At 37.0% G+C, this 26,840-nt stretch overlaps 4 protein-coding genes across 4 annotated transcripts; 2 read left to right on the forward strand and 2 right to left on the reverse strand.

Moving 5' to 3' along the window:
* On the forward strand, window positions 1–8,346 carry tbc1d10c (TBC1 domain family, member 10C). Its single transcript, XM_056770007.1, has 10 exons — window positions 1–112; window positions 392–500; window positions 1,092–1,188; window positions 2,212–2,319; window positions 2,399–2,505; window positions 2,684–2,798; window positions 3,597–3,662; window positions 4,379–4,568; window positions 4,646–4,806; window positions 5,120–8,346. Exons 2-10 carry the CDS (start codon window positions 394–396, stop codon window positions 8,336–8,338), a joined length of 4,170 nt encoding a protein of 1,389 aa, XP_056625985.1. The 5' UTR covers window positions 1–112; window positions 392–393; the 3' UTR covers window positions 8,339–8,346.
* A 27-nt stretch (window positions 8,347–8,373) lies between these two features.
* On the reverse strand, window positions 8,374–13,754 carry rad9a (RAD9 checkpoint clamp component A). The gene is made up of 11 exons (XM_056770008.1): window positions 13,506–13,754; window positions 13,185–13,255; window positions 12,953–13,075; window positions 12,578–12,692; window positions 12,349–12,448; window positions 12,125–12,231; window positions 11,940–12,046; window positions 10,005–10,069; window positions 9,784–9,891; window positions 9,499–9,697; window positions 8,374–8,702 (listed from the first exon to the last, which is right to left on the reverse strand). Exons 1-11 carry the CDS (start codon window positions 13,537–13,539, stop codon window positions 8,583–8,585), a joined length of 1,149 nt encoding a protein of 382 aa, XP_056625986.1. The 5' UTR covers window positions 13,540–13,754; the 3' UTR covers window positions 8,374–8,582.
* A 782-nt stretch (window positions 13,755–14,536) lies between these two features.
* Window positions 14,537–20,802, forward strand: zgc:113229 (uncharacterized protein LOC550612 homolog). The gene is made up of 5 exons (XM_056769636.1): window positions 14,537–15,606; window positions 16,702–16,838; window positions 17,853–18,399; window positions 18,707–18,952; window positions 20,426–20,802. Exons 1-5 carry the CDS (start codon window positions 14,821–14,823, stop codon window positions 20,627–20,629), a joined length of 1,920 nt encoding a protein of 639 aa, XP_056625614.1. The 5' UTR covers window positions 14,537–14,820; the 3' UTR covers window positions 20,630–20,802.
* Window positions 20,803–20,940: 138 nt separating this feature from the next.
* p2rx3a (purinergic receptor P2X, ligand-gated ion channel, 3a) lies at window positions 20,941–25,980 on the reverse strand. The gene is made up of 12 exons (XM_056769637.1): window positions 25,797–25,980; window positions 25,108–25,243; window positions 24,947–25,018; window positions 24,567–24,636; window positions 24,398–24,491; window positions 23,334–23,411; window positions 23,073–23,208; window positions 22,830–22,957; window positions 22,653–22,746; window positions 22,504–22,569; window positions 21,811–21,888; window positions 20,941–21,698 (listed from the first exon to the last, which is right to left on the reverse strand). Exons 1-12 carry the CDS (start codon window positions 25,928–25,930, stop codon window positions 21,549–21,551), a joined length of 1,236 nt encoding a protein of 411 aa, XP_056625615.1. The 5' UTR covers window positions 25,931–25,980; the 3' UTR covers window positions 20,941–21,548.
* Between the last annotated feature and the right edge of the window lie 860 nt (window positions 25,981–26,840).

A 26,840-nucleotide genomic window follows, 5' to 3' on the forward strand; every position in this document is an offset into this window, starting at 1 on the left:
CAAACCTGTAGAAACACATGCACGCAAACTACATGACAGCGGAAGTCTTTCTCAGTGTCTTCCCCTCCCATCAAAGGATAACTGTACCTTTCATTTTGACAGAATCGTGAAGGTAACGTTTGCTTTATTGATTTCTATCTCCTAACGGATGTATGCTTCTATTAATCTCACATTAATATGCATTCAAAGACAATGTTGAGTCCACTTTATCTTTAATTTAACACGTTGCTCTGCAACCAAAACCATAGACTACCACATTTGCTTATATCATGTATACATTTGCTTTTGAAATTCAGTTTATTTGTAACATTAACATGAAGCAGATATAAAGGTCTGTCGTGATGAAATGAGATCATATTTATGAATGTATCTCTCTTTCACACACACACAGGGATGTCTGTAAAGATGGACAAGGATGAGGAGGGGGATTCTGGTTCAGGAGTTGCAGTCATAGAGACCAATCGCTTCGGCTTTATTCTAGGTAATGGAGAGACTGACAGGTGAGTGATGGTGTTCGTTCTCATAGATGCTTCATAGTGTGTTTGTGTGTGTTCACAGTTTAGCAGGAAGTTTAGTGTGCGTTAGTGTCATTTGAGCTTCATTTGATAGCAGGGTTTTATTGTTTTTCAACTGTTTTTTCTAATGTAATAATATAACAATTCTGTTCCTTGTTAATTCAACTGTTACCTTCTGCACCTCTGACTCTCGTTTTCTCCATCTCAACATCCTGTCATGTTACCATAGCGATATGTGGCCTGTCAGAATGTGGTTTCCTGTTTTCTGTGTGTTTGCCTCTTATTACACCCATGCTTTGCACTCACATGGAGGTTAGTTTAACAAAGATGAGTTAGGAAGTTGGGTCGAGGTGCGTAATTCTCTACACTATTTTTCCAGTGCATCAGTTGAAAATGTTTTTCACACTGACTGCATATTTCCTACTGTGGCATGGCACTATCACACAAATTATGTAGTAAACTATGAGTTTACAGTCCTAATTTATTATTGAAATATATAATAGAAGAGAGCGTTTGTGATTTTTGTCATATATACAGGAGAAGTGTAATACTGCTTATTTTGTGTGTTGTTGACAGTGATGCTCCATGTCCTGAGTTAGTTAGACATCGAGAGATAAAGTGGCTCGGCCTCATTAAACAATGGGATCAAGTAATGGAGAAAAAGAACAACAAGGTGCGTGTTATGAATCTGATTCACATATAATATATGCGTGTGACGTATATATGTATGTGTATGTATATGTATATGTATGTATTTAAGAAATATACAGCCGGGGAAAAAGATTAAGAGACCATTCCAAATGTTCATCAATGTAATCATCATTTCTAGATGTACTGTGTCCAGTCCGGTGTCTGTTGAATTTCAACAAAATCAAACCTCTGGAGTGACAAAGTCATCCAACAGCAATACAAATATTACTGTTGTATTGCTTAAAAATAAATATGAACTTGTTTTCTTTGCAGTATTGAGGTCTAAAAAATACAGAGCATCTAATCTTTTGTTTTGATCTGTTTCTCAATTTCTGCAATTTAATACAAATAGAAACATACTATAGATTTGGGAGAAAAATTGTTCGTAGTTCACAGAATAAAAAAAACATACCTATAGATAGTAAATTCAGAAAAAGGGTCTCTTGTTTTTTTCATCAGCTGTATATTTATATTCACATAATGTAAATTATTTTAAAATATAAATTTAGATATTTATGTAAATATTTGTTATATATACACATGTATGTGTGTGCATTACATATAAATACACACCACACACATAAATAATATATACACAAACATTTATTCTGCAATTGATTAATCACGTTCAATTGATTTGATAGCACTAACATGCCCTAAATATGACCAATGTGAAATTATATAACATTGAGAAATGAGACGATAGGTAATATAAAAACAAAACAAGAGTTATGTAAGAATTATTTTTGTGAGACAACGGATTGTGCAAAGAAACCAATCAGAATTACGTATTCCAAAACTCATGTAATAACATTAATATTATCTGCTTTTAATTTCAAAGTTGCACTTAACCCAAGCATTAAAATAGTTTTAATCGTAGCACTTAATGAACTTATGCAACGGCAATGCAAAATATGAAACAATTGTGGCGTCAACACAGCAAAGTAACAAATGTGTGATTACTAAACCCAATCTGCAATAGCTCGGTTTTCTGTATTTTTCTCAGGTCAAAGGTCAATGTCAGAAGGGCATCCCAACATCTGTCAGGGCTAGGTGCTGGCCACTGCTCTGTGGTGCTTTGGGCAGAATGAAACAAAATACAAAACTCTATGAAGTAAGTGATGATTAAGTTATAATACACTTTATTTCTATCATTATTTTACAATATGCTTATTGTATCCTCTCTCTGTTAGCGCCTGGTTGAAGCTCCAGATCAGCAGGGATGGACAGATATCATCAAAAGAGACACAGATAGACAATTCCCCTTCCATGAGATGTTCCTGTCAAAAGATGGCCATGGGTAAGGATCTCCTCTTCTCACAATCTCTTTAGCATTTTCTTCCTTTCTTTAGCTTTATTCAGTTTGACCTCAACAAATATTGTGTATCTGAACTGCCTGTGTTTTGAAACATTTTAATTGAAGAACACATTAGTCATGAACACATCCTTTTTCTGTCTGGTTTGTATATGGTGAGCAGTCAGCAAAACTTGCTTCAGGTTCTGAAAGCGTACACTCAATACAAACCAGAAGAGGGTTACTGTCAGGGACAGGGACCAGTGGCAGCTGTACTTCTCATGAACATGCCAGCTGAGGTACAGTGCTGTTTACTATTTACTTTCTTGTCCATGAACTGCTTGTTACTCTGTGTCTATATTGAAATGTGAAAAAAAATATTTGGGACCCTGCCTGTGAAAACCCAATTAAAGTAAATTATTTCTGATTTATAATTTTTTACATTATGCAAAGTACATTCTGTGAAATGAATACTTTGATATAGCTTAAAGTGATAGTTCATCAAAAAATGCATATTCGGTCATCATTTACTCACCCTTTTGTCATTGCAAACCTGTATGACGTTTTGAAGATATTTTGAAGAATATTGTTTACTGGGCCCATTCACTTGCATTGGTTTTGTGTCCAATAGAAGTGAATGGGGGACAGTGCCGTTCAGTTACCAACTTTCTTCAAAATAACTTCTTTTGTGTTCTGCGGAAGAACTATGACAAGACGGTGAGTAAATGATGATATCATTTTTATTTTTGGATGAACTATCACTTAATATTGATGAAGTAAAGTCACGTCAAAGATTGAAATCATAGTAAATAAATGATTGAATCCAAACTTTGATGTTGCAAATCTCATAATAAAAAAAAAAAATTCTAAAAAAATAAATAAATAAAAAATTCTAATCTTTGTCTTTGTAAAGAAAAGGTTTTTTTTAAAAAAAGGACTTTCTGTAACAGAAATGATCTAATAAAACAACATTTCTGAATTGGATAAATTAAGATCAGTATGTTATTTATGCACACAAACAGTATACACACTGCAGAAACGGTAAGAATACCAATGCAGAATGCTAAACTGACTCATTGCAATTTTTTTATTTTAAGGAGGCGTTTTGGTGTTTGGCACAGATTAGTGAGCACTACCTTCCTGGTTACTACAGCCCTCTATTGGTAGGACATAATTCAGCTCTAACCTAGTGGTTCTCAAAAACAGGATTGTTGCAAGACATTGAGACAATGCTTCCAAATTACTTCCACCTTTTTCATTGGTAGCATTTGGATTGAAATGCAAGAAATCACACAGTTTTGTTGAAAAGATGACGACACTTCTCCTCCCGATGCGAGGATGCTGATGTCACAAAATTAAAGGAAGAGATCACAAAAAAATCATTATTCATTCATGTCATTTCAACCTGTATGTCTTTCTTGTGCAGAACACAAAGGAGGATATTTTAAAGAACATATCTGATCAAAAAAATTGACCTTTCCATTGTATAGACAACACTGAGACATTTCTCAAAATATCTTCATTTGGGTTATACAGATTAAAAAGTCATATTCTGCTTTTTAATGACATGATGTTAATTTTTTAGTGGACTATCACTTTAAAGTCAACATTGTCCAGTCGTGCTCTTGGAATGCCAGTGTTCTGCAATATGGCTAGTGTTAACTTATATTTGTTTGTGTTTATCTTAAAACCATCATTTTAAATTACTCACAAAATAAATGTCTTTGTAGAACGGCTGATGTTGGGGTGCAAATATTTAAAGGTTTAAAGGGCGGCTTGACTATATTTGAGATGCACCTAACATAGACACCACTGCACCTAACATAAACATCACAACATCAAAGAAAATATATAACGCTTTCTCGTTCTTTTTTTTTAGGAAGGTGTTCTTTTCGATGCTGCTGTTCTCTCAAGTGTGTTAAAAAAATTGTGTCCGGCTGCAAACAAACACTTACAGAATCAGGGGGTGGAGCCTCTCATGTTTGCCACTGATTGGTTAATGTGCCTTTACAGCCGCCACCTGCCATTCAACACACTTCTCAGAGTCTGGGATCTCTTCTTTTGCTATGGTGAGTTTTAAACTGCAATATTTTAAACATTGAACAAAAGTACGAAATTTGTTAAGCGGAGGTTATGTGTTTTGCAGGTGTGCGTGTGTTATTTCAGGTTGCTGTGGTGCTGGTGCGGCGATGTCTCGGAGAAGGACGACAGCGTAAAGAATGTGATGGGCAGATGGAAACCCTGGAGGTTCTGCGTGGGGTTAAACAGCGTGTTCAAAATGATCCGACTGACGCCTTTATTCACGAGGTAATGTTGCTGCATTAATATGACTACCTTTGCAATGCATTGAAGGGATAGCTTAACCAAAACCAAATAATTTGTCATCATTTATTGACACTCATTTTGTTTAAAATATGTTTACGACTTTCATGTGGTGAACACAAAAGAAGACATTTTGAAAAATGTCTCAGTGTTTTTGTATCCAACAATGGAGATCAATGGGGGCCATGCTTGTTTGGTTAACAACGGTCTACAAAATATCTTCTTCTGTGTTCTGCAATAGAAAGTCATACAAGTCTTTATAGATTTCCTCACTCAAAAACCGCTGTTGCGCCCTCAGATATGTTCTGTGGCGTTATCATCGACGGACCTGCAAAAACAAATAGATAAAGAGATGGAGAAATGGAAAAAAGAAAGACCGGACTCGACCTTTGATCCTCGAGGCCGCTGTCATGGATACCGCATGGCCTGGGAGAGAGTGCAGAATAAACCAATGGAAAACGAAAAGAAGGACAGAGTAAAAGTGAGCCTGACCCTTCCTCTGATGCGTTCACATTCCTCTCTCTCTCCTTCTGGTCTGCGCAAGAAATGGAGAAAGAGACAAAGCAAAACTGACACAGAGGAGTGGGACGGAGGGGGGAGAAAGTTCTCGCAGGGTATGTTGGAAGAGAGCGATGAAGGGATGAGGAGGAAAAGTGTGTGTGGTGTCGTTGGGGAGCAGAGAGCCAAACAGGACAGACTAGCAGATGAGCTCCACACGCACAAACAGAAAGATCACACCAAAGACGTTAACATCTCAGTGGTGGTGACCTCGTGCGTTGACTATGATGTTTTCGAGGAAGAACATATAGAGACAGCGTGTGTGTCGCAGATGCAAAGTGTGATGGAGACAGATTCTAGATGCGAGGATAAGTTACATACACATAGAGATAATCATGAGGAAGATACAGAAAGTCCTCTGAACCAACAAAAAGAGAACTCACCTGAAGGACAAGATCAACGTGATGCAGAAAAAACAGCTGCATGTGGTGTGGTGGAGAGTAAAGAGACACATAATCATGAGCCGATATCGAAAGGAGAGACATGTCAAGGTGAACCCATATCGGAAAGAGAGACATGTGAAGATGAACCAAAATCTGAAAGAGATAAATCGATATCGGAAAGAGAGACATGTGAAGATGAACCAAAATCAGAAAGAGATAAATCGATATCGGAAAGAGAGACATGTGAAGATGAACCAAAATCAGAAAGAGATGAATCGATATCGGAAAGAGAGACATGTCAAGATGAACCGATATCGGAAAGAGAGGCATGTAAAGACAGATCAATATCGGAACAACGGACGTGTCAAGATGAACCAATATCGGAAAGACGGACGTGTCAAGATGAACCAATATCGGAAAGAGAGACATGTCAAGATGAACCGATATTGGAAAGAGAGACATCTCAAGGTGAACAAAAATCAGAAAGCGAGACATGTGAAGATGAACCCATATCCAAAACAGATACATGTGAAAGTGAACCAAAATCAGAAAGAGATGAACCGATATCAGAAAGAGAAACGTGTCAAGATGGTCCCATATCAGAAACAGAGACATGTGAAGATAAAATGATTTCAGAAACAGACACATGTCAGGATGAACAAAAATCAGAAAGAGAGCCAAGCTGGAAAGATGAACAGAACATAGAAAAGAAAGAAAACCAAAATGAACTAAATGAGGAAATTAGGATAACGTCGATAACTTCAGACTTATGCAAAGAAAACATACCAACAACAGAGACATCACATGGAAACTATGATTTACAAAAGGACATACAGAACCACTCTGGTAAACAGGAAGAGGAAATACAGTCAGATGGCAACAATCTGAAAGATGAAATTCAAACAGGGGGCTGTAAACCAAAAGGAGCTGAAAACGAGAAACCTGCTTCGCAAAAAGTCTTAATACCTGAAAACACCCATGAAGTGGAGAAAAGTATACAAAACCAGCATAACACCCTTGAGACAGAAGAACAGACATACTTCCAAGAAGACTCAAGAACTCAATCATACAGCGTTGAACATGAAGAAGACGTACATTTAAAAAAACAGAAAGGAAACACAGAAACCATTGGTGAGAGCCATACTGATGTAGAGAAAGCAAGAGTTCAGCGAGGTGTGGTCAGTGATGTACAGATCCCAGAGGATAGAGAGATAACAGAGCACTCAAACAGCACAAGAGATGATAATACAGGAAGTGAGGAAAACACAAAGGAAATAAGCCTAGATGATAGAGATTGTGACAATCATAAAGCTAGCAAAGAGATGACGCAAACATGTGAGACAGTGCTAACATCATCCTCTGTGAAAACAGAAAGTGAATTCACTTTTCAGAGTTTAGATCGTCCTGTACAGCAATTTCAATCCAGTGACCCAGAGACCAATAACAGTCATTTGGAGTCAGAAGAAGTGGAAGTTACATCGAGTGCTGCCGAACTCCCTAATTCTCAAGTAGAGGAAACAAAAGTGGCATCTGAAGACGGTGACATGGATACAGCCGCTGTTGCAACACATGATAGTGTGCTCAGCCCAGAAAACAGTGCAGGAATCAAGACAGCTCTATCTGAAAACTCTAAATCTTGTGAGGTTATTTCTAATGAAAAATCAAGCAACCTTGAAAACAAGGGAGAGTTTGGAGCATGTACATCTGGTGACCCAGAAAACAATGACAATGTTGGAATAGACAAGGACCAACTTAAAGATGAATCTGGGAACCTAGAGAGCAATGAAGTGCATGTTACAGCTCAATCTGGAAAATATGTCAACGTGCATGTTAAAGCTGAATCTGGCCATGCGGGGAACAATACAGGAGAGGGATCTGGCAACCCAAGATGTGATGATTCTGCTGGATTTGGCAACGATTGTGACAGTCAGTTAGATTCCACATCTTCAAGTACACCTTCCAAAACCCCAAACACCCCACCAGCTCACCTCTGTTTGCGCAGGATGTCCAGCTCACGGACATCCTATCCCACAATCCTCTCTGAGGACACCTTTAGAGAGCCAACGCAGATGAGCACTGATCACATCTCAAAAGAGACAAACACACCAATGACAGATGTGTCATCTCCACTTATATGTCAACCTGAAAAGAAAAACACATCTAAACCAGAAAACACACAAGAGACTCAGCCCAAATCAGACACGCAGACAAAAACAAGCACTCCTAAACGCCTGGGACTGTTCCGCCGCCTCCGTGGAGATACCAATAAAACCCCTGTCCCTAAAATCCTCATTCAGGACTTTAGCGATAAAGAGGAGCAGCTGACCTCAAAGGAGAGGAGACGTCGAAAGAGAGAGCAGGAGAGAAAAGAGAGGGAGGAGAAAGAGAGAAAGAAACGAGAGAAAGACAAGGAAAAGGACAAACAAAGAGAGAGGAAGAAGCCTCAGACGAGAGGGAAGAGCTTTCAGGTGCTCAACAGGAAGTGCGGCAAAAATGACGTGTCCTCTGGGAGCGGTGACCCCCAGGTGGTTCACTGCCGGAGAAATTCTGCCCCATTTGCAGACAGCTACTTTTAAACAGTCAGAGACAATAAAATACCAATGTCTAGCAGTGAGATTGTGATGTTTTAATGAGACTTTTGTGCAATGATTTGACATTCGATTTGATGTTATTTTCACTGCTTTGGTTTAAAACCACTATTATTATTTTAATAGAAAAATAAAAAACATGAGTTTAGGGCTTCAGTGTATTTAAAAGTCTGGATATGGGAGCTCTGACATTGCCCACGTTGAGAGTTTTTTTCTGACTGATCCCAAGTTTTCACGATTCTGTATGATCTTCATTGTCACTGTCACTCGCAAGCACTTCCTGGTTCTGTATCGTCTGATTCGTCAACTGAGAGGAAGCGGGCAGAACCGAACCGAAGAAAAGTGAACAAAACTGGAAAAGAAAATTGTGGAGAGCAGGGATTAAATATCAGTCACTCATATCTGTTTATTATTTCATATTTTAGGAATTTTAATAGGACTAATCGTATGCTAAATAAAATATTTTGTTTACATAATATATGTGTGTATACTTTGTATAAAAATGATGTATATATGAATACACATACATTTTTGAGAAATATTTACATGTGTATTTTCATTTTTATTTTTATATATCATTTATTGTTCACACAAAATTAAAATTCTGTCATCATTTACCAAATGTTCTTCCATAACCTGTATAAATGTCTTTGTTCTGATGAACACAGAGAAATATATTTAGAAGAATGCTTATAACCAAACAGTTCTTGGACCCCATTGACTATCATAGTAACAAAATTTACTTTATAATTGTTTTGTTCTGTTGAACACAAAATAAGATATTTTAAAGCATATAGGAAAGTTAGAACAAACCATTCTGGGGCATTCTACCATCTACCATTGTCATTTTTCCTACTATGGTAGTCAATGGGGTCCAATAACTGTTTGGTTACAAGCATTAGTCCAAATATCTTTTTCTGTGTTGTTAAACCAAACAAAGAAATGTACTAGAGAGTGAGCAGTTCATGATAGAATTTTCTTTTTTGACTATACCTTTAATGTATAATTTTTCTTAAAATGATACATGCATATGTGTGTGTGTATTTATATATACATAAATATTAAACACAATACACACACATTAAGTAAAATAATCGGAATATTTTTTTTTATGAATTATTGTTAATGTATTATTAAATGTAATGTACTTTTTTGTTGGGAGGTCGTTCTAGAAGCGCTTCCTCCTCTTCCTCATCTTCACTGGTGGGGTGTTTTCTGTTATTGGTGTTGTGGGGTGGGGATGAGGGTACATGTGATGGCCCTGGAAGTTCACTGGTCTCCATGGCAATAAGAACTGAGTCCATGTCATCGCACATGAAGTCATCTGTCGTTTGCTCGGCTTGCAGACTGAATAAAACGAAGTATTTAAGAAACAAATATATACCAACAGAACCTAACTCCATAGGATTGTGTTCTGGATTCTGCATCCTTACTGTTTTGTGTTGGCATTGACGTGGTTCTTGGGATGCGAGTCCTCTGACAGCGTAGCAAGAACAAAATTAGCCTCCAAAACACTGTCTGTCACACTGAGGATAACTGGACTTCAATACAACCAAAAACACAGGTTAGACTCAATGAGCCCTTGTTTAAACAAACAAACACATACAACCACACAAATGAGCCCCGCCTAGTTTACAAACATATTTACACTCACCTGCCTGGCTCATCAAAATATATAGAAATTGGAAGCCCAGAAGATTCAGCAAACACAAGCAAACCCTGATGATAAACCAGGGAGAAATAAATTGAAAAAATAGGATTAAAGTAGCATTCAATAATATGTAAACTGTTGTCTTCAAATGCTGTATTTGCTTTCATGACAATAATATGGAACAACTCAAACAGAGTCATTTAATGGATAGTTCACCCAAAAATGAAAATTCTGTCATAATTTACTCACCCTCATGTAGTACCAAACCTGTATAAGTGTTTTTTTTCAGTTGAACATGAACAAAGATATTTGGAATAAGGTGAGCAACTGACATTTCCGGGACAAATTAAAACGATAGTGAAAGGTGCCCCAGAACGGTTTCCTTTCCTTAATTCCTTAAAGAGTACATACTACGAGATCATGTTAATTGTGCATCACTGGGGTAAAAAAATTCCCCCTCAGAAAGAGTTAGTACTTTTCCAGAGTTCCTGAAGATTCGAGGATGGGCCTTGTCGTCAAAAATCCTGATTGGTTGAGTTTGCGATTTCCTTGGTCGACTTTACATGCTGCATCGTGTTCTGATGAAAAAACACTGCCATTTTTAAATGTTTGCTGCCGTCCGTGCAGGTTCAGCTGTTTACTGTTTGAAATGGATTAAAAATATGACAGATGGACCGACGATGAGGTACGGGCTTTATTAAGTGTTTTTGGAGGAGACAAAATCCCAAAAATGACTAGACCGCTATGGAAACGCAGACCTCAACCGGTCTGGGGAGAACATTTTTCCTGGCAAAAAAGTTCCTGGGACAAATTGTTTCAGGTAATTTCGGTGAAAGTGCACCATTTAATTTCATGCGGTGTGTAATGTTGACGTGTGTAAATGTAAGCAGTCTGAAGGTGAATGAATAACAAAGTTGTGGCTTGAAATAAGGGAGTCAATTCTGAATCATGCAAAAGAGGACTCCCCTAGTCCTATTCGCCACGGATTTACGTCACCACATGTATTCCTCGCCTACGTTTTGATAGGACTGGTCGCGAAAACTTCAAAACCTCACTCTACTCCCCCAAACCCTGCAGGCCTGCAGACCAATCACAGCAGACTAGACCATCTGACCAATCAGATCATCTTAGGCTGGCTGGCAGAAAGGATGGGATTCGATGGATGATTCGCCAAACTAATCATTTGAGTGTCAGTCAAAAAGTAAGGTGAAAACTGCCTATTATAACAAAATAATAGTTTTAACACTTTTTTTGTATGTAATCTTGTTATTGGGCACTACATGAATCAAAATAGGACCTTAAAAATCAAGTTATATTTACTCTTTAAATTATCTTCTCTTGTGTTCATCAGAACAATAATTTAACAACCATTTATTTAGACTGAACCATTCCTTAATGATGGTTTTGAATCCTTTTAAAGCTTGGTCACAGTAACCCTGAATGTAACAAAAAACCAATTATTTAATTAATTATTTAATTTGTTACATTTATTTATTTAGGACACTCGAAGCGCTTTACATGGAACGGGGGAATCTCCTCAACCACCACCAATGTTCCAGGCTTTATAAAGTGTTTGTGCAGAGGACGAAATCCACCGTGAACTGGAAAAGCTGACGTGCAATGAAAAGGTATACTTTTAGTCGGTTATACAAACAGGGATTTGTTGCACAAAAAAATGACTAGTGCCCGTTGCTTTATGTGACATCGTCATTGTTCGACTTATTAAAAGAAGTATACTGTTTGGTTCAGAAGAAGATCAAAGAAAGCCACTAGTACATAAGCAACACAAAGGTAAGCATATAATGAAAATACATTATCATTTGGTGAAAATTCCTTGAGTTTTCCAAAACTTAAAAATGTTACTGTAAAAGCTTCCCTCCCTATGAAATTGCTTTTATGATGACATATCCAATCTAACGTGTGTGTGTGTGTACTTACTCTGAGTTCTTTAAGGCAGAAGGTAATGCTGGTCTGAGTGTTAACAGCAAACTGGTCAAACTCCTCTGAACTCAAACAGAGTTCTGTCATCATCGCTCGAGATGAATCTGAAAAAATAAAGGAAAGCATTGAACACTCTTGCTTTTAACTAATGTGTAACCACAGAATAAAGTAAACACTGATACCTGCATCATCCTCGATGTGATTTCTGAGCCATACTCGATCATTGCTCACTGACAGATTCACCTCCTCCAGAGACGGAGGGAAATGAAGCACTGTGTCCACCATTAACCTGCAGAGGGCAAATTGAAATGTTACATTGCATTGAGAAGTGATTAAAGCCAAACTATGAATTAAAGCAGGTTAAAAATAAAATGTCTAAATGTGTATAAAAAGTGATGAATGAAACCTGGATTGAGCTTGTAGCATATTGGCACAACTATCTTTGTCAAACACAGCCTGCAAACTTTCGCAGTCCTGAAAGGACAAATTGTGTGTTTTTAGGAGTCCTGTAACACACAGAGACAAGTGCCTTTGTTACCCACACTGTAAAATTTTGTCAATTTGATGTAGATATTTCTAATCCTACTATCAGAAAACACTCTTTAACAAGGAGTCGTTTTAGGGGAATGTTTTACCGTGTTTACAGTGCAGGGTTATGGTCAAGCGACTCTTCTCATTGTTGAACTGAATGCGACATTTCTCAACCGAGCGCTCCAGAGACGACAGTGACTTAAAGACAGACTGCACGCTCTGACAAAGAGAAAAAAATAGAGCATTGAGGGGAACATGATCTACCTACGCACACTGACTGAACGATCTATACAATGTATAAACAATAAGCGTACGCTAAATACAAAACGAGTATGTTGAATGGAATTTATGACTAGACTAGTTTAATTCTCTAGTAATAATCATTTTACCTGCCGTGACAATGGGTATTCATACCGTGGTGTAAAAAGAAAGGGCAGGGAAAAGGAGTGAGATAGACAAGACAGGAATGGGACTGTCACCTTTATGGGCATTTTGCAGCGGAAGCTCTGATCCGATGGAGTCTCATATCTCTGGAAGAAGAGAGGAGAGAGCAGGAAGCAGGCAAACGCTGACCGGGAAGAGTTGACTGAACGCAGGGCCAACTGAAACAGAAAACATATATGTGAACCACATTGCTAGACAGCATCAATAATGCACACTACTTTAACAAGTCATGATACACAATCTCATGCACACAGATACAGTACACACCCCATCTTCCACCGGCTCCAAATACAGCTCATCTCCAATCCTCGACAGTGAATGTATTGCTTTTGCTAAAACTAAAATAAAAACAAGCATTACTTGCTGTATTCACGAAGGCGTTTAAAACAAAAGCATCCTTTAAGAGGCGTTAATGCGGGACGCATCATACAAGCGACTTCTGCTATTGCGTTGCGTTTTTAAAACGTTATGTCAAGTTCAAAATAAAAACAGTACTTAAATATTTTTATGTGCACAACGTAACTGTTAGTTTCACTTTTAAACAAAGACGCGTCCTGATTAGGGGCTCGCAATAGTTGTTTTTATTACCTTTCACGTTTCCTCCGGTTGCAACGCAGTCCATTATATAGCATTAGATCAAATGCACGTTTCAAGATGATGTATGTAATCATGCATCAAGGCTACATGATGTTACTGGTTTTCATAACAAAAATAATATTCTCAGGAAGTTAACAAAAGTATTTGTAGTGTCTCTGTGGACTTTAATATGGCACGATTACGGTACTTAGAATTCAAAACTCCAGCAGTGTTTACTGCGACATGTGGCGCTTATTTTTTGCTCCGGCCAATAAGCGCAAAGTCTCCGACAGACAGCGTTTGCGTCATAACAATGCGTCACCGAACCACTTTTCTTTTTTTCTTTCTTACGTCAACGAACAACCTAAACCATTTCAGCATGCAGCTGCATTTCAGGAAGTTAATGTTCAGTATTTTGCAATATGTCATCTGATTTAGTTTTGCTTTTACGATCTTCAGCGAAAGGACTTGCATAGAGACCCAAGGCATTAAATTAACTATTGTTTTATTAGTGTAAAAGTTTACTTAACATGTTTTTGGTGTATCGATTACCATTTGTATATTCATAAAAATACCATGGGTTTAAAAATGATTTTTGTGTCGGAAACCCATAGCTAATTTGTAGTTACCATGTTGGAGCCAGTCGTTCGGACTGTGCTACAAACTTCCTGACTCTCTCCAATGTCCTATAAATATAAAGCTATAAAGGCCAAAAATAACTGGTTAACTTTATATATATTTTTTTAATTAACCTTTTATAAAATAGTAAAACTATGATTAGTTTTCAAAAGTGGTATTTTATCAATGTTATTCTGATTTCCATAAAAATAAGGATGCTGCTGTATGTTCGCTGATTGTAGAGAATGGATTACAAATAAATGTACTATACTTCCCAAAGCAGTTACAATCATGTTCAATTGGATCTTTTAGATAGCATCTACTCAAGCTATACAAAAAATGCCAAATGTCTCATCCAAGCACACTCGTCCTACCTGTTTATCTAGGTGTTGGACACACCTTTTCTGCTTTTCTGAACTTCTCTTATCATACTTCTTCGTTCCGAAACGATTCCTAAATTAAGAGACCAGACAGCACTAAGAACTCAACAAAGTAATAAGGACGCAATGAGAGTATCACAGGAATACCGTTCTGAGGGATGATTGAAAGACACCTGACGATTCTGACACACGTGTAACCAGCATGGAATATACTCATTTACGGTGTGTTTTTTATGCGTACAAGCATCTTTGGAATTCGACTCAGTCTTTGTTGCATGTTAGCGACTGTCTGTGTGAGTTATTTAAGTCTGTGATGTAAGCCAGCATCAATGGCGGAGCTGAATCCTGTCTCAAGCGCTAATGTCTTGCTGGAATCTATGCTTCAAAAATTACGGCTTAACACTCAAAGCAATAACGGCTCACAGACTGATATCCAGACAAGCAGTTCGCCTGTAGAGTTTAATGCTGTTAAAGGGGAGGATTCATCTGAAGTTTATCAGTTTGGATGTCCATCCACCAACAGCGGAGACCAAGATAGACGCTCATCTATTTGGAAAAATGCGGGCCTGCGGAATGAGATTCCTTGGAGTCTCCAGTCATTTCCTGTTGGGGGCACATCAACACCAAATTCAAATAGTCCATTCAGAAAGATCAGGAAACATGTATTTTCTCCTAAACCTAAACGGACACCATTATGGAGGGGACCCAATAACTTTACTCCGGAGAGGGACAGTGATGTATTTTCTTGGGCTGGACAGGATGGGACGCCCAGACTGGAGAAGTATAACCACATTTCTGTGGAAGGGGAAAACAGGGATGTGCTGGACTCAGGGGTGCCACCTTTATTCGAAACAGAACCCTACCAAAAGCCACCTGACCTTCTGGCCCAGAGAGTACATACATCTACTTCAGTGTTGGAAACACTAGAGGTCAGGGGTCAACGTGGCACATGGAGCTGGGGTGTCGGGGCAGATCATGGAAAAACAACAAAGACGAGTAAAAAGAAGTGGGGGGAGGCTAAACGGTGGGCCAAGAAGGTGAAGGAGCAATGGAGAGAGAAACATAGAGGGACAGAGAATGAACAAGGATATGATGGAGAAACACAAGAGATGAAAGTGAGTAGTTCAGCTGTTCAAAGCGCCAATGCTAGATTTGTATTTAATCATTGGTATTGCACATTTAATGTTGTTAATTTTCAGGGTTAGAAAGCTTTATCAAACTTCTAAAGTGTTGATCTTCTGTGTTTTACTCGAACTGTTAGTGAGGTGCTCAATCTCAAGAACATTTTTCACCACATTATTTTCAACCCAGCATTGAGTGAAAAGGTGAAAAACAAAGTTGTTTGGTCAAAAATCAAAAAAATCAAAGGGTTACTCACCCTTTAGACCCCATGCTGGGTTGAAGATAACAGATTTTTAGAGTATTAAAAAAAAGTATCTGAACCATCTCAGAGTGATTTTTCTTCTCTACATCATAAAACACATATTGTATCATACTTTTTACTCCACAGCATTTCATAAACACTTTTACCTTTAATACTTATCTACATAAAAAATCCAGTAACTATAATTATTTTAATGACAAACTAAAAGTAAGATAGTACCAGATTTTTATGTACTGAAGTATTAGGGGAAAAAACATCAACAATGTATTTGTAAAATATAGTGGAATAACAATATGCTTTAAAATGTCGTAAAATAGTAAAGCACTCTCAGATACTTGAAAAAATGTACTTGAGAAAAAATACATTGTACTTTGTACTTGTACTTTGTTTTTTGCATTTACAGGCATAGTTCACCCAAAGATGAAAATTCTGACACCATTTACTCACCTTCTTGTCATTTCAAACCTGTATGTATTTTTTTGAAGAATGTTGTTAACTGGCCAACTAAATTTTTCATTTTTGTGTGAACTATCACTTTAATGACACCTCAAGTAATTTGATTGGCTTGAGTGATTTTAGGATTTTTTTACCTGGTTTGGAACAGGTAAATTTACCACAGATTTAGATTTAAAGGAGGGGCTTACATTTGAGGTCCGGAATATCATAGACAGTATGGAGTCTTTGCAGCCACCTAGCAACCACCAACCAATTATCTTGCATCTATCAAGATAACCGGACAAGGAACCACCATGTAGCTTTACAGTTGCACGGCTCACATTATCTGCATAAAATGTGAATGAGATAAAATCAAATTGCTTTTTTACAGAGTAATCTTTCTCCATTACCTGGACCCATTGATGTTAACAACACAAGTACAGAACTTGTTTACACTTCATATGTCCACAATGAACCAATCCACACAGCACTGGGTGAAGCTGGCACTAGGTCGCCAACATTCATGAGGTAACCGTCTCAACTATTGACACGAAGGCAATAAAAATATGCAGAGGAATATGCATCAGATATAATTATCATACCACAGTTGTGACACAAAAACACACAACCATCACTTTCTCTTTCTTGTGAGTCTGTTGAAACTAGTTACTCCAGCCTCGGAGAATGAACAAATGGGCTAATATAAGAAAATATAACAATTCAGTGAAATGATTCATAGTTTTCATTAGGGGTCAAGCCCTGAAGGGGCTATGCCCACTACTGCTTATGTCGGTATTATTATTTTTCCCAAATGGGAGTCTATGGCAGCACTATGAACTGTATGTAGGAACATGATGAAACTTGGCTCACTCGTAGTGGTGGTCCTCAACAATCTTGTGACCAATTTGGGGTCTCCAGCATAACTCTATAGCACCACCAGCAAAAATTAACTTTTCAACCGGCTGTAACTTTTGAACCCATTTATCTACAGAAATCAACTTAATGCACATAATGCCACTCATCACACTCTTTGCATTCAATGCGTTACATTAAGCTACTAGTTCTATAGAAATATAGAAATAGCCACACAGACGTGATGCTACGGAATTGAGATTTTCGCTGTTGTTTAAAAGTTATGAGGTCGCAAACTTTTCAAAGTTAACCCAAAAATAAATCTGATGGCTAATTTGGTACAACTTGGTACGATTCATCGACAACTCACACTGGGCATCCATGCCAAATTTATAAGAATTGTGTCTATGTTCACAAGATTTGAAAATTGCTATTTTTGAAAATGTTTGTCAGAAAATCATAATCTTGGTCTACGGATTCCTTGTCATGCCGGATCTATTATTGTCAAAATTGGATGATAGGCCTGTCCGTCATCTAGAAATTTGTCATTAATTGTAATATCTTTTGAATTGGATGGTATATCGGCTTGGTAGTGGGGCTTGGCCCCGTATTGCAGCTTGCAGCTATATTTGGTTGTACATTTGTCAAAATGAACATTAACGTAAATCTTATTTCCATTTTTCTTGTCAGTGAAAATCTATTCACCCTTAGAACTTCTAATTTAATGGAAGAGATCTTCAGTGGAACGGAGTGGGCTCCGTTTCTCTCAGTTAACAACACCACACAGGACCAATCAAATTACTCACCAAGTATTAATAACCAATCAGGGGAAGAAGAAAGGACTGGCAAATGGACACATACATACATGACAAATTCACATTTTGGTACGACTCAAGAGCAGATGTCTATCCCTGACAGCTCTACACAAGACATGGCTATCGATCAACCTGTCTATAGGCGACATGGCATATCGCAGATTGTTACAGAACTTACAACAAATCAATTGCAAACTTCTGATATGTGCACAAACCAGTTACAATCTGTCGATCTGAGCCTCAACGAGACTCACAATGGCCAGCAAATGAATGAACTATCACAATTTTCTCACCAACCCTCAAATGAATATGAGAATAGCATTACCAGTTATTCCCAACCAGAAGTGTCTGACCTCAGCCGTGTGCAGTCTCAAGATCGCAAAGAAGGTTTCATACCCCTCTTGGATCTTTCATATCATAAGGTAAGAATATAAGCAGGAGGAAACGAGGCGCATTTAAGAGAATAGTTGTGCAAAACATGTATATAACTCTTTCTTCAGTGGAACACATAAGAAGATATTTTGAGAGATGGTTTTATGTTCGTACAGTGAAAGTCAATAGGGGCAAATGTTGTCTGGTTACCAACACTGATCTTCTTTTGAGTTCTGTATAAGAAAGAAACTCATACAAGTTTTGAATGACATGAATATGAGTAAACAATGAAATAATTAATTTTCTAACATGCATTGCACATTTATTCTAATTTATCACTGTTCACCCATTTCTCAGCCGGTGGACAGTTCCTCCACGAGCACACAAGGATCTCTGTGGCGTAAAAGAGAGCACTGGACTAAAAGAAGGGAACCGTCAGAAGACACAGGGCAAGATATGGAGGATGAGAACCATAGGAGCTCTTATATGTCCACACACTCTTCAAACTCCACCCGCAGCATCTCACCCACATCTTATCTCAACTCCTACCAGAACTCTGAAGACGTTGAGTCGTCCTTTTCCATGGGGACGGCAGTTAAAAAGGTGGGATTTTTATATGTCAGTTTTTTTGCATTTAACTAAGCCTTTTTGTAATAAAAAAGCACAAATGGTTAAAATAGTGAGTAAATGCTTGCAACTGAGGACTGTATGATGATGAAAAAATGTTGAAGTCTGAAGTTGAACGTCATGCAGGTTAGTCATCCTGACAGCAAGCTTGTTTGGAAACACCTGTGTTGTACTATAATTAACATGGTGGGAGGTGCTAAATTTTTTGCTTGTCATGTGACCAAAAGCCGTTACAACAGATGACATATTGGACCAATTTGACAGACATGGCGACTAGTCCCAGTGTAAAATTAATGTGTGACCTGTCTTAAAGGCGGGATCAGGGATTTTCCGAATAACTCTTCTTTAGACAATTCGGGCCGAGTACAACCTTGTAGCCAATCAGCAGTAAGGTGAACAGCACACAGGACGGACAGTAGTTGAGCCGAGCGCTGACGAAAGCGAAAGATGAGGGTAGGGGTGTGTCTGTATTGGTGATTTGAATATCAACAACAGCTAAGAAAAATCGGACGCCTTTCACTAAATTTAACTTGCCCAGAAATTAAAATGTCAGCGCCATTGTTTTGTCTGAAGATGAACACCAGTAATGTATTCTTCTTAAGCATAAAAGCGACATAAATATCTTAATTCAACTAAGGCAGTGGTTCTCAACTCTGGCCCGCGAGATCCATTTTCCTGCCGAGTTAAGCCCCAACTCTGATATAAAACACCTGAACAAGCTAAATAAGTGTCTTTGGAATAGATTTGTTCCATTTAATCAAGCGCTGCGCAAATTTATCATCGTATGACATTTAAGTACCGCGATAGCGATTCAAGTGCAGATTGCTCGGTACACATTTGAATCGCTCTCGCGGTACTTTAATGCGATATGCCAAACAATCTGCGCAGCCCAACATTAGGTTGTATGCATCTGTTTCTCAAGTCACTGATAGCCTCTTCAGGTGTTTTATCAGAGTTGGGGCTAAACTCGGCTGGAAAGTGGATCTCGCGTGCCAGAATTGAGAACCACTGAACTGAGGCGTAGTCCTGGTTTAAGCTAATCGAGTCTGTGAAACCGGCCCATTGTGAGTCACTGTATACATTTCTCACTTTGACAGGAAGTTTCCTGATAATCTTGCTCTTCTTAAAGCTGTGTTATAGAGCCTTACAATTACGAGATCAGTTTGTACAAACCCAAATAACACCTAAATGTTGTCTAGGGTTAATTACATTAAGGGGCGTCCTGCACTTTTTATAACAAAAAACTTTTTCATAGAAAGATTTTTCATAGTAATAAGGTTTCATAACTGTATGAATCATACCTCATACAGCTTGTATAAAGCTGCTGTGTGTTTGTAAGCAATTGGTAAGTTACTATATAAGTGTTTTTGTAATTGCTTGTATATTAGACAATTATTGTTATTTAACGATTACAAGACCAGTAAATAATGTTTCTCTTTTTCTCTTCAGAGGAGGATGGACAATTCCTGTCATGTTCGATTCGCTGAAGAGGTGGTCATCCTACCACCCACCATCTGGCCTGAGGAGGAGGAGGAAAATGAGGAGGTGATGGAAAAAGAGGAGGATTGGCAGGAGGATACTGCTCCCCGCTCCTCTTTCCCAAAGTGGATCGGCTCTATAAAAGGTTTCAAAAGGACAAAGTACAAATTTTAATTTTCCTCTGCGTCAGGCCTCACCCTTGAAATTCTGGACCTCCATAAAAGTCTTTGTTCAGACAGAACACATATTTAGATGCCAGGGCAGATATTTAAACTTACTAAAACTGTAGTAATAATTATAGTAATATAGTAATATAGTATTATAGTAATAATTGCAATAATTGTGATTTGGTTCATTTAACGATTTTTCATGTCCCTGACCCTTACATAATGTTTTAATTTATTTGATAAGAGTATTAAAGTCACAGTTTTTAAAGATTCAAAACATGTTATTCTCATCAAAAGTTTACAAGCAAGACCAAATAATTTTCACTCATTTGCAGCAGTTTTTTTATTTGAAACACTCCAAACAAAACATGTTTTAATGAGACGTTAGTTTCCTAATAGGTTTTTTTCTGAATTATGTTTCCATTTAATGAGTAATAACTAGCTCTTTGTCAGGGATCCTTTAATTTTTCTTCCCATTGGGTAAATTATTATAACAGTGGTAAATGTTACATTTTAAGTGTCATGCATCCAAAAGTCTGCTATATGCAAGCCATTAGTATAAATACTTCCTTACCACATGATACTAAATCATTTACTACCAGAGACATTTAAGAGTTTGTTTCCTATACAATAAGAGAAGAGTTGAAACATGAATGTTTTTCTATCTTCTGAAAAATAGGTAGTAATTAAATATTATCATGTTTTATGGAATGAATATTAAAGGAGGAGTAGGTGTGTCCATACATTTGGCTGGTACTATATAAGAGTAATCTTGTCTCTTCTAGTGTCAATTTATTAATATATTACAGCCTATATGTCTACAGACAAAGAAAGATTACAGCTAACAGATCAAACATGTTCATACAATGAGTTGAACAATTTGCAATTAATTAAAAATCTACACATAAAAGAGCAGTGGATGTTATTTAGATATCACTTTGGTTAACATTTCGTGTTGCCTCATGTTGTCCAATAGAAAAGGTTCCAGAGTCATTTGATCTCTTTACTAAGGATTTAATGGACATCTGGCTGCTCTTGTAAGATTTGTCAACGGGTGACTGGATGACTTCTGATACCTAGCAGGAAGAAGCAAAGGAAGATGATTATTTTTTAGACACTTACTCTACTTTTCGTGTACATGACTAAACTAAAGTCAAATGAAGAGAAAACTCGAAAAAAATCTGTTACCTCTTCAAATTTCTTTGCTTTGTACACGTCAGCCCCTTTAAGGAAGTTGAGAAGGATGAGGTCACAGAACACAGCAGCCTGCAAAAAATACATACGTTATTCGTACATCTGACAGGATTTTGCTTTTTCGTGACACAGACGTAGCAGTTGAAGTAGTGTTTGGATTTTGGAAAGCGTAAATAAGAACTAGATCTTCCTGAAGAAATTTAGATTGATGCTTCACCATGCAATATTTGTTGGAATGATCTACATGCATGCTATTTTGGCTCCTATTTGGCCCTCGTCCCTCCTTTCATGTTAATAAATCTGTGGGAATGTTTCACAAGGTGTATCATAAATCAAACTGCTTAGAAAAGTAATAGAACTTTTAATATTTTAAAGACAAATGAAGAGATTAAAATTAATTTGTGAGGATTTTAGGTGGTACAAAGTACTTAAAAATAGGCACAATCATATTTAACATCTAATGTCCAAAAGAGCAAATACATTGGATATAAAATATAATGCACTCAATCTGGTGTTCTTACTAATATTGTAAAACAAATGTGTGTGATATTTTAATGTGAGTTCAAATGTGCGTATGAATACGAAAAATCTACACAATTATTAGTGAATGAGACCTACTATGTCTATGGAAAATCCATACAATGAATAAAAGCTAACGTGTGTGTATGTGCGTGCGTATAAAGTTACCAGTCCAACTGATGTCAAGGCAGCAACAAAATTAATCATAAATGGCACAGTGCTAAATTTTCCTGCCTTAAAACAAAAAAAGTGAAGTTAGCACACATGTGAGTTGATTTTATAACAAAGATACATGTCCATAAACAGACACTACTTACATTGCCTGACACAATTATTTCGAAACGGATGGCATAGGCTTTGTGAAGCGTTCGATATTCAGTACCATCCGCAGACTTGTAGTATTTAGCAAACCTGAAAGACATAAAAATAAATCAAGATTGAGTAGTGGAGAAGATAGAATGAAGTATGAAGGAACGCATGATTGAATGTGCTACCTGAAGTTGTAGCCTTTGGACACTTTGGACACGCCATCTAATCGTGTGAAGGAGAATTGAGGTTTGCAGTTCTTCTCGTCGTGGTCAAGATTGCACTTCCAGGCTATGTTAATAGCAATCTCTCCTCCCTGACAAACACACAAAAACACACCGGTACACAAAGGGCTGGAGATGTGATGGCTTGCAGATAAACTTAAATTGTGTTACGGTTAGATGAGAAGCAAAGCGGAGCTGTGGACTCACTTTTTCAGCAATGTTTGTTTGAACGGTTTGTTCCAGGATATATCCCACTTTAAATATGGGACAGTCGGTATTCTCCACTGCATCATAAGTACAGTTCTTAATATATGAAGGGTCTAATTCAGAGTCGATACTTCCTCTGTGAGAGTCAGAGAGAGACATATAGTACTTTAAAAAGAGCCCCTTAAAATTGATCAGATTACAGCGGGAAATGATAATAAAATATAACCATTACACACAAAATGACTTCACAAATGAACTCACCTACTGACATTAAAACGAGGAAAGCGGATGCTGTTTTTGATAAAGATAGTAAAGTTTTCAACCTCTTTCATTGGATACCTGAGAATGAGCAGATAAGTTTCAGTTAAACTGCTTTCGTTAAGCAATTTTCACAAAATTGTGTCTTTTTTGCTGTAATTTTTAGATTATATGATTTTTGAGATACATTTTGTGATAGACTCCTCTAATTGTCATTAACAATATAAATATTGAAGTTAATGATTTTACTAACATTTCCATAAAAATACCAGCTGTTGGCTTTCTCAACATTGTTTTTTTTATCTTTGACTTGTCAGTTTTTAACCTGTGTTCCTAAGTCAATATTAAAGACATCAATATATATTTTTAAGAATGTTCTTTAAATTATGTAGAATGAGCTTATGTAGAAAACAGTAAATCACATAAAGTGACTTGAGCTGGGTTTTCACAGATTGCGTCTCATATATTTTTAAATACAATTTTGTAATAATACCTTAAACCATGCAAAGACTTTGAGCAGACAAACAATAAATCCAGGAAATAACTTCATGCTTTATTATATATCTAGATTATTTCCAAATAGGGCTGTCAAACGATTTATCGCATCCAGAATAACATTTACACATCTATCTATCTATCTATCTATCTATCTATCTATCTATCTATCTATCTATCTATCTATCTATCTATCTATCTATCTATCTATCTATCTATCTATCTAGCTATCTATCTATCTATCTATCCATTTATATTTACCAATCATTTAAAATAAATAATAAAGGTTTATTAATTTATGTATTTTATATTATTCTTAAATGTATGCATGTAAGTGTGTTTGTTTAACGAATACAAAATGAATATGCCCAGTACACAGACATATATTATGTAAACACAAACTTTTATTCTGGATGCGATTAATCGTCTGAGAGCCCTCTTTCCAAACTAATGATTAGCCCAAATAATTATGGGCTCTAAAACAGAGATCGATATGTCAAATCGCGTCCATTTTAATATACAGTACACACAAGACAGCACATATAATTCACACATGCAGGCACATGTCTTACACTGTTTGGTTGTCATTCTCTGCAGGACACCAGCCTTGAATTTCACACTGTCCTTCATAGGAGTCATTGTTCAAACATCTGCCTGTTAGTATACCTATTAAATAAGAAAAATAATAAAGCAATCTTGAAGAGAAAGAGGTCTACCAGAAAGAAAAAGTAAGAAACTCACCATTGGCTAAATGTGCATCCTTTCGGTCAGTGCAGTTATAATCAGTCGAGCATGAGAATGTTTTTTCACTCTGGCAGAGAAAAGGACACAAAAAATGAAAATGTTGTCATGTTACTCTGAAAACATATCCTTGATGAATTCCTAACAGCTCTCCGGTTTAAGAATTAGATTACCGATTGGCAAAAACATCTTTCATTTGACATGCTTACAATCAGTTGATAAAGTTTATAAAATCACTCAACAACGGACTGATTCAGTTTTCTTTATTCTGGAACAATAATGCAACAAAAAAATTAATAATTAAATTTTTTGCTGAACTAATTCCTAAAGTACTCATTTGCAGACAAGAAAATCAATTTAAGTTTGAGGGTGTGTTTTACCTCAGGGCATTCTCCTTGCGTCTGATTGTCTGTGATGATCATTCTGGTAATAATGCAGAATGTTGAAGAGCCCTGAAATACATTGTGGAAACCATAAAACTTTTTACCAAACCTCTCAAACTACACGGAGAGAATATTGAACTTAATCTAGATTTGCTGACCTGTGGTGGAGATACGTAGTCTGCTGGATCCACCACTTGGTCGTTCAAGGTGCCAATGCCCTTGACTTTAGTCATAACTGTAGACTCGATTCCTGTGTCTCGGTTCTGATATGCTTTTTCGTGCAGAAATACCCAACTGAAAGTACACACATGCATGAAGTAACCTATCTGTACATAAAGGGACATCCACCATTAAGGTTGTTTATATAATAAATATTAACGAACAAATAAAAAAAGAATATAATTAATATTAACAAATTAATATATTACTCATAGACCATTTACATGATTGGCTAGTGTTAGAAAATCATCCAAATAATATTTAGTGGTAAAGCCTTTAAATAAATTGCCTCATTAAATTAAATTCACAGTGTAAAGGAATGGATTAATTCACATAAATGTATCAGTAATCTTTAAAAAGAAGTCACTATATATAATTACATATTTGAATATTATAAATGCAAGACGAAAGTAGATCGTGAATTTTAATATTAACTCACTAAATAAATTTTAAGACCAAGTTCAGCAAAAACATACATGCATCAATCCAAGCAGAGTCCAATAAAACTTAGATTACCATTATCTCGCTGTCTATCTCAGAAGTTTCTATATTTCAAGCACTTCATTGCATTCAACCCAATATAATATTACCATAATGTTATGTACACATATATCTTAAGAGTTCTTACCAGATGAAGTACAGAATAATTAGAAGCTGAGCAACACGGTTGATGACTCCCACAGTCCAGCTCTTCACCACAACAGATTTGGCTGTTTCATAGACGAAGAAATTTGTAATGCATCCCATCATCATGTCAGCCATTGTAAAAGTGTGTTGTGTGCCGCAAACAGAAATCCAGGGTCAACCAGTGTGTGCTGAATGATGGAAACTGTCTGGTTCTTTTATTTTACATCTTTGGATGAACTTTTAGTGGACATGTTCCCTCCCCTTATTATTTGCATGCCTCTCCCTCTATCTGCCCCCTAGAGACCCAAGCCTCTCTATTTCCTCAATAGACCGCTCATTCACTCATCCCTTTTCAGCTTTATATGAGAGAAACGAACTTCTAACTAAAATTGACTTAATAAAAAATGATAAAAATGTGTATTAAAAGTGCTATAAAAGTGCTATATTAAAAAAAAAATCTCACATAAGTCACAATATCAGCTCCATTATTTAAGATCCTGTTCATGTGTTCCATAAGACTGATCCATATTACTCAGTTTTCATTTGACCTCTACAGAATTAACCCTTTTATCACCAATCAAAACAACATCCGCGCATTTGCGGAAAACATGCGTAAATGCAGTCGGAATGGAAATTTCTGGAATCCTTTCTGAATTGTGTACGCTTAAAGTGGAGATCACATTTCCTCATCTCTTAAGTGGCCCATTATGATTGCGGTCAATTACAACATCGTCATTTCCAACTACTAAAGGAAAGCTTTCGGTCTTTGAGTGGACACAACTTCTCATAAATTACACAGGCCAGAATAACAGAAGCAGTTGACAACATCGCCATGGGCTCGAACGCATGGCGTGAAATGGATTAGTCTGTTCTTAAGAGGATGTACAACAGCACCCATGAGACAAAATAGGAGCTTGACAGAGCATCAAGCCAGCCCTGGAGGAGAGGATGCATTTATTTTTTTACATTAAATAAGGCCAAATAAACTGATGCTATTCATACAAATGCACAAGTAAAAAAACATTTACATTAGGGCTGGCCAAAA

Source organism: Triplophysa dalaica, chromosome 16 (genome assembly GCF_015846415.1).
Source record: "Triplophysa dalaica isolate WHDGS20190420 chromosome 16, ASM1584641v1, whole genome shotgun sequence".
In the NCBI taxonomy this organism is placed as follows: domain Eukaryota; kingdom Metazoa; phylum Chordata; class Actinopteri; order Cypriniformes; family Nemacheilidae; genus Triplophysa; species Triplophysa dalaica.

What these genes read in the sequence shown, in the direction of transcription:
- tbc1d10c (XM_056770007.1), top strand. Translation starts at nt 394, where the DNA reads ATGTCTGTAAAGATGGACAAGGATGAGGAGGGGGATTCTGGTTCAGGA. An exon ending in GTTACTACAGCCCTCTATTG is followed by an intron (nt 3,663 to 4,378) that starts GTAGGACATAAT and finishes CTTTTTTTTTAG; the next exon opens with GAAGGTGTTCTTTTCGATGC. An exon ending in CTGACGCCTTTATTCACGAG is followed by an intron (nt 4,807 to 5,119) that starts GTAATGTTGCTG and finishes TTGCGCCCTCAG; the next exon opens with ATATGTTCTGTGGCGTTATC.
- rad9a (XM_056770008.1), bottom strand. Translation starts at nt 13,539, where the DNA reads ATGGACTGCGTTGCAACCGGAGGAAACGTGAAAG. An exon ending in TCTGCCTTAAAGAACTCAGA is followed by an intron (nt 10,070 to 11,939) that starts GTAAGTACACAC and finishes GTTTATCATCAG; the next exon opens with GGTTTGCTTGTGTTTGCTGA. An exon ending in AACGACCTCCCAACAAAAAA is followed by an intron (nt 8,703 to 9,498) that starts GTACATTACATT and finishes TTTCTTTTCCAG; the next exon opens with TTTTGTTCACTTTTCTTCGG.
- zgc:113229 (XM_056769636.1), top strand. Translation starts at nt 14,821, where the DNA reads ATGGCGGAGCTGAATCCTGTCTCAAGCGCTAATGTCTTGCTGGAATCT. An exon ending in GAGAAACACAAGAGATGAAA is followed by an intron (nt 15,607 to 16,701) that starts GTGAGTAGTTCA and finishes GCTTTTTTACAG; the next exon opens with AGTAATCTTTCTCCATTACC. An exon ending in AGGTCGCCAACATTCATGAG is followed by an intron (nt 16,839 to 17,852) that starts GTAACCGTCTCA and finishes TTTTCTTGTCAG; the next exon opens with TGAAAATCTATTCACCCTTA.
- p2rx3a (XM_056769637.1), bottom strand. Translation starts at nt 25,930, where the DNA reads ATGGCTGACATGATGATGGGATGCATTACAAATTTCTTCGTCTATGAA. An exon ending in ACTACGTATCTCCACCACAG is followed by an intron (nt 25,019 to 25,107) that starts GTCAGCAAATCT and finishes AATGTATTTCAG; the next exon opens with GGCTCTTCAACATTCTGCAT. An exon ending in AAGCAAAGAAATTTGAAGAG is followed by an intron (nt 21,699 to 21,810) that starts GTAACAGATTTT and finishes TCTTCCTGCTAG; the next exon opens with GTATCAGAAGTCATCCAGTC.